Raw genomic sequence first — 6,815 nt, forward strand, 5'->3', positions numbered from 1 at the left:
GGACTCCGATAAGGTCGAGGGCGAGGGCAGGGCTCCGCCGCTTGAGGCAGGGGCGCGGCGAGGTCGAGGGCGAGGGCACGGGCTCCGGCGGCGGCGAGAAGGGAGAAGAGAGAGAAAGATAGGTAGAAGGAGAGTAATGGAGGGAAAAGTAGTGAGGAAGAAGCAAAGTGAGGGAGAGAGGAGGTGGGAGCTAAGGGAAAGTGAGGAATAGAGGAGGGGAGGGGAGAGGAGAGGAAAAAGGTGGTATGGCTACGGCTTAGCAGTAGCGCTGGTAGAAAAACGCGCTGCTGCTAATAATATAGGAGTAGCGCTTCTTTGTCACACGTGCTACTGCTAAGCGGGGCCCACCATGTGGCCAGTTTCAGAATTAGCAGTAGCGACATGAAAAAAAAGCGCGCTCCTACTATCACGTTAGCAGCAGCGCGGTTATTTTAAGCGCGCTACTGCTAAACCTAACGTGGCGGGAACGGTCGGTCAGTTTTAGTAGCAGCACGGTTCTACCGAGCCGCGCTGCTGCTAAGTTCATAGCAGTAATGCTTGTATTTAGAATGCGCTGCTGCTAAGTAGCAGTAGCGCTCCGTCCTATCCCGCGCTGCTAAGATTATGTGTATAATGTTTTTCCTAGTAGTGAAAGACGCCTTCCGCGGCCCAGGCTGCCCGCGACCCGCAGCGTCAGAGGTGAATCCGGATGCAAGGAGCTGCCGCCGCCATCACCGCAAGCCGGCCTGCACCACCACCAAGCCGCCCGTCGCACCACCGCCACGCCCCGTCGCTGGCCCGCGCTGGAGCACCAATGTGCTACCACGCCCAGCCACCAACGGCTGCATGCCCGCCATGAGGGCCATTTCCATTTCAATAGAAAAACTTGTTGGAGACATGGGACTTGCACCATTTGAGTTCTGAGGTCAAGTGTCTTGACTCTGGTACTTGAGAGATCCAACTCCTCAAGGTTTGGAAGGGATCCACACAGCATGAAGTTAAATAATCTTGCACATCCAGCCATAGAGATGCGGGTTATTTTCGCTTCCTTGGAATCACCCTTTCACGGTCCTGCATCTAATTAAGCTGAATGATTCAAGTCTTAGATGGAGTCCTTCAACATGCTCCAACCCGACACAACCATCTAAAACCAGAGTCTTGAGGCTAGTTGATCTTGACAAACTCGGCAAAACTTGTAGAGAATACGAAAAAGGCTCTAAAATTTAAAAATGCATACCACATAGGTTTAAATGCATTGGAAGTGTCCTTACTAGTAGAGAGGATGTTGCTAGTTACACAAATATTACATCCATGGCCATATATAGGCACTACTGTACAGGAATGGTGAGGCCAGCGTGCAGATAATCAACATGATCGTCACGTACTGTAATTGCAGATAGCTTATCACTAGCATGTCGTGCTGTTGGTCTGCGTGATGGACTCTGCTCCAGGCACTTAACTGCAACACTGAGCATGCAGTATATTTCCCTAGCTGTTGTAGCATCCGGCAACACAAGTCTGGAGTCCAGCAGACCCTCCAGGCACACACTATTATTCTTGGTGGCCAACGAGAGTGATGAGAGAAAATCTCCTGGATGGGATCCCATAAATAACTCTAGAATAAGCACTCCATAGCTGTATACATCACATTTTTCCGTCACATTCTCTGTATATGCTAGCTCTACAATCAATAACAATGAATTAGTATATGTGTTGCAACTAAATAGTTCAAATTTCATTGTAATGATCAGAATACACCACAGTTTGCATGTACAGACACATGTAGTGCCAAGACAGCAAAACTAGTTGGTAAGTTTTGATTTTTGTTTACCTGGAGCAAGATAGCCCTTCGTCCCAGCAAGCCTCGTGAGATTCCGACCATCAGCATTGAGAATTTTAGCCGTACCAAAGTCAGAGATACAAGCTCTAAATTCTAGATCAAGCAAAATGTTGTTGCTTGTTATATCTCTGTGAACTATTGGTGACATACAATCATGATGCATGTATGCCAAGGCATGCACCACGTCTAGCACAATATGTATCCTCCTTCTCCAGTCCAATTCAACTGCTCTTTGACTGTCCTTCAGTATTTCTGACAGGTTTCCTCTCTCCATATATTCATAGATAAGAAACCTTCCCTGGCTAGAGGAACAATATCCAAATAGTTTTACAATGTTTCGATGCCGAATCTGCACCAACGCGTCGATTTCACGATTAAAGACTGACTCATTCATGGAACACTCATCATCAACCATGTGTATCTTCTTCACTGCAAATATTTCACATGTTGCAAGTGTAGCTTTGTAGGTAGATCCATATCCCCCGGTTCCTATGCAATGTATCTTGCTAAAATTGTTGGTTGCTTCAACAATTTGCTTGAACACATTTGCCCCATCAAAGCTCCAAACAGAGAAGACATTTTCTTGTGTTACTTTATCAATGTTCATTTTCTTAGATACTTTCCATTCATAATGGAACACTAGTATCGTGACAACAAGAACAAGAGATAACAGAGCAGGAACCGTGGCTAGTACAAGTTTTTGGTATCCTTTCCTTTCCCTTCCACTCTGAGTTGCACTACTGCAAGGGGGCAATCCTTTCACTACACCGCATAACATCTTATTATGCATGAACCACTGCAGTGGAGCTCCTTGGAAGATCTTACTCTCTGGGATTGGCCCTTCCAGTTCATTGAAAGATACATCAATGGTTATCAAGCTTTCCATACTCTGAAATGATGATGGGATGGAGCCATTAAGGTCATTATGTGAAAGATTCAAACTATCTAGCATGATCAGACCACTAAGTTGGCTTGGTATTGCACCAACAAATGAATTATCACTTAAATCTAACAGGTCCCGTAAGTTGTGCAACCCCCCTAGAATAGCAGGGATGTTTCCGTTGAAGTTATTGTGACTCAAATCCAATGAGCGAAGCTTTAAACAATTCTCAATTGATCCTTGAACCAAGCCACTGAGGTTATTTGATGAAAAATCTAGCAACTCTAGACTGGACAATGCTCCAATTTCTTGTGGTATGCTGCCTTGGAGCAAATTATCTGCGAGGGTCAAGTTGAACATTTTTTGTAGATTGCCTAGTTCACTTGGAAGCTCTCCTTCTAGCTTGTTTGATGAAAGATCAAGTACATTTATCTGAGATAATTGCCCCAAGCTTGTGGGTATTTTACCCATGATGTTGTTGTTTGAGATGGCTAGTTTGGTAAGGTTACGACATTCCGCCCAGTCATAAGATAATTGACCAAACAGTTTATTTGAGCTCATGTCTATATACACTAGATTTGGATGAAATCCCATCTCAGATATATCTCCTTCTATTTGATTCCTTTCAAGACGAACTCTAACTAGGCTTTTGCAGTGTACCAAACTTGATGGCAAAGGTCCATTCAGATTGTTGTCAAATGCAGCTAAATACTTGAGCTGGCCTCCAGAGCACAACTGAGGTGGTAGGGGACCAGAGAGATTGTTAGAGCTGAACTCTAGTTCCTCGAGATCCAGTAAGGTTCCAATTTCTCGAGGAAGATGCCCGGAGAATCCATTATAACGGAGGTACAACCTAGTGAGCTTAGTCAAGTTTCCAAAAGTATTAGGGATGGAACCCATTAGTTGGTTATTGTTTAGCGCCAAACCATTTAGATTCATAAGGGAACCTAGTTCTCGAGGAACATGCCCAGAAAGTTGGTTATCCCATAGGTACAAGGTTCTGAGGTTAATCAAACTCCCAAGGGTTCTGGGGATGGAACCCATCAGTTTGTTTTCGCTTAGATCCAACCCTTGTAAATTCAGCAGGTGACCTAATTCTTTAGGAATGCACCCAGAAAGTTGGTTACCCCATAAGTTCAAGCGAGTGAGGTTAATCAAACTTCCAAAGGTACCTGGGATGGAACCCACGAGTTTGTTTTTGCTAAGAGCCAGCTCTTGTAAATTCACAAGATAACCTAGTTCGTGAGGAAGATATCCAGATAATTGATTACCTTCAAGGTACAAGATAGCTAGTTTAGTAAAGTTGCCGAAATTTCTCGAGATGGGACCAGCGAGATTGTTGTAGGAGATATCTAACCTGTCCAGCTTCTTTAGGTAGCCTAGTTCACTGGGGATGGGGCCAGACAAGTAGTTGTTTGACAGATTTAACTTGACAAGACCCTCTAGTTGTTTTATTTGCCTTGGTATTTCACCGGATAGCTCATTGTACTGGAGCATCAAGTGTCGCAGGCTTGGCAAGGAGGATGCTAAAGAAGGTGGAAAGGAACCCCTTATCTGATTGTGCGAGAGTCGGATGGTCGTCAGGGTTGCCAACGCGGTGAAGTTGAGGGCGTGGAGCTCCCCCTTGAGGTGCAGCCCCCGTAGAGAGATGCCGGTGACCACCTCCTGGTGCTTTGCTTGATGCTTGCTGCACTTGATGCCATACCAGCTGCAGGGCCATGTGCTAGTATGGTTTCCCCTTCCCCAGGATTGCAGCTGGGCTGGGTGGCTTTCTATTTCTAGTGTGGCTTGCCAGGCAAGGAGCGCTCCTGCTTGTTCTTGCAGTTGGAAGGATGGAACTGCCTTTACCTTTACTATTACATTTAGGAGAGTGAGCGAGATGAGAACTAAGAGAGGGAAAGTCTCTATGACGGCTAGCGCCATAGCAGCTGGAGCTGGAGTGGATCGCTAGCTGTGGTACAATTGAGCTGGCCGGCGGTGTAACTTCACCTCACCTTCATCATCATCATCATATATATGTGCTATATAATTCCACGGCACGACTCACTTGACGACTAGCACCGATCGAGTCGTCCGAGCCTTTATTCGCTCTGGTCGTCAGTCGTCCGAGCCTTCATATTTACACATCATATTCTTATCAGGTGAACCAGATTCTTATTTGCTGGGGGACTCGCCCGTCATCCCGTCAGAGTCGCGCACTAGCTAGTGGAAAGACGGTGAACCAGATTCTTATCAGGACGTGGACCTTGTGCAAATTACTTTCTCCGTATCTAAATATTTATAGGTGGAAAGAACTAGTCTACAAATATTTGAGTAAATATCTCTTGTACGACACATTTCATATGAGTTGGAAGGAGTGCGACGTACTTGACAGAAATAGCTCGTGTGCGCCGTCTTACATGGCAATAATAGCAACAATACAACCAGGTGGTTAAAACACGGATCCGGTCGTCAACGTGACTACGGTTAAGGTAAAAACAAAGGGTGAAACTAATCAGTGCGTCTGGTGGTGGGTCCCACTTGGCAGTGAATGGATTCCCCGCGTGAGTGGACACGTGCTTCTCCCCGCTTCTCCCTGCTTCTGGCTGCTGCTCTCTTCTTCGTTCTCGTCGTCGTCGTCAGCGGCGGCGGAGTTTTCGTTCACGGCCGCGGCTACGCATTTGGTGTGAATTTAGCACCATTCCCTTCCGTCTTGATTTAGATCTGACCACCCGTTATCCACATTATGAAGGTGGGTGGAACTGGGGAGCAACGGCGGGGCGGTGTTGGGCTGAACGAGATGGAGCCACGAGAGACAACGTCGACCAGGTAATCACCTTGTCCAACCTCTTTAACCCTGCCACGTGTGCCTCGTTTGCTTTCACTGCCTTACAATGCCCGCCATTGATAAACAGGGGCAATATGTTGCTCGGACTTCGAATTCAATGTTGAAATCTTACCATCTAAAGCAAGGCTAGTTGATGGTAGCGTGCGAGGCATAGAGATAGATACAATTGTGAAATGAGAGGTTGAATTTGAAGAGATTTGTGGAGAAAATTGGGGAAAACATTTTTTGGGGTCCAGAGCAAGAGGTAGCATTGTTAGAGTTTGATAATTGGAAGGGTGGGTATGTGAGAATTGAAAATGGAGAAGAGATGGTTGATGAAATCGAGCAACGAGACGGCTGGGCAAGCAAACAAACTACCTTTCATGCGAAGCTCGTTTATCTGAAATCAGATTCTAAGGTTGGACATGTGCCCTCAAAGTTGGGTTCGTAGATGGTGGATGATGATTGGGCTTCATAGAGACAGATAACACCAATGTGTATGGGTGAAGTGACAGTAATAGAGGGGGTTGATCAAGATGCAGAAGAGGGTTGTGATGGTGCTGCAATGTTTTTTTGCGTTGATTGGGATTCAGTACAATTGGAAGACACTACTGATTTGGTCATTGCACCAATGGCTGACACCGAGATGGCCAATTTTTTTGGCATTCCAGTAGATCCAGTAGATGATCAAGATGAGGAAGAGAGGGGTGAATCGAGTTTGCCTAATGATGCTAACGTAGATGCTTGTAGAGATGTGGATGGACATCTGATGGAAGATGTTGTATATGATGTAGATGATGCACATAATGATCAGCTTGTAAGTGTGTATGACAAAGAAAATCCTGTTATTGAAGTAGGCAAGTTATTCCCAAGCATGAAGGAGTTTAGGATGTGTTTCAAGACTTATGCAGTTAAAAATGAGTTTGATGCCAAGACTATGTGGACTGATAGAGAAAAAATTTATGCAAGGTGCAGAGGTTTTGATGGAAGCGTCAGGCCTTGCAAGTGGTACATATCTGCTAGAATTCAACCTGATGGAAGTACCATCAGGGTTAATCAAATCCCAAATCCACATACTTGTATTACAAGTTCATAGAGAGTACAGACAGATGCATGTAAAGGGCTAGAAAATGCAGTGAAGAATGTTTTTCCTCATTGTGAGCAAATGGAGTGCTTCATACATATGTGGATGAATTTGATCAAAAAATTCAGAGGAGAAGAATTTGGTAGAATGTGGCCAGCAGCAAGATCTTACACCAAACAGACACATTCATATCATCTTGATAAGATAAAAGCAGCATGCAGTGAGT

At 45.3% G+C, this 6,815-nt stretch overlaps 1 protein-coding gene across 1 annotated transcript; it reads right to left on the bottom strand.

Annotated features, from left to right (window-relative positions):
- Positions 1-1,021: 1,021 nt before the first annotated feature.
- Positions 1,022-4,671, bottom strand: LOC123430561 (MDIS1-interacting receptor like kinase 2-like). The gene is made up of 2 exons (XM_045114421.1): positions 1,811-4,671; positions 1,022-1,660 (listed from the first exon to the last, which is right to left on the bottom strand). Exons 1-2 carry the CDS (start codon positions 4,620-4,622, stop codon positions 1,308-1,310), a joined length of 3,165 nt encoding a protein of 1,054 aa, XP_044970356.1. The 5' UTR covers positions 4,623-4,671; the 3' UTR covers positions 1,022-1,307.
- Between the last annotated feature and the right edge of the window lie 2,144 nt (positions 4,672-6,815).

This window comes from Hordeum vulgare, chromosome 2H, assembly GCF_904849725.1.
Source record: "Hordeum vulgare subsp. vulgare chromosome 2H, MorexV3_pseudomolecules_assembly, whole genome shotgun sequence".
Classification (NCBI taxonomy): domain Eukaryota; kingdom Viridiplantae; phylum Streptophyta; class Magnoliopsida; order Poales; family Poaceae; genus Hordeum; species Hordeum vulgare.

Bases quoted from the DNA above. Each gene is read 5' to 3' on its own strand.
- LOC123430561 (XM_045114421.1), bottom strand. From the start codon at position 4,622: ATGGCGCTAGCCGTCATAGAGACTTTCCCTCTCTTAGTTCTCATCTCG. The intron at 1,661-1,810 runs GTAAACAAAAAT...TATTGATTGTAG, and splicing joins GAAGGGCTATCTTGCTCCAG to AGCTAGCATATACAGAGAAT.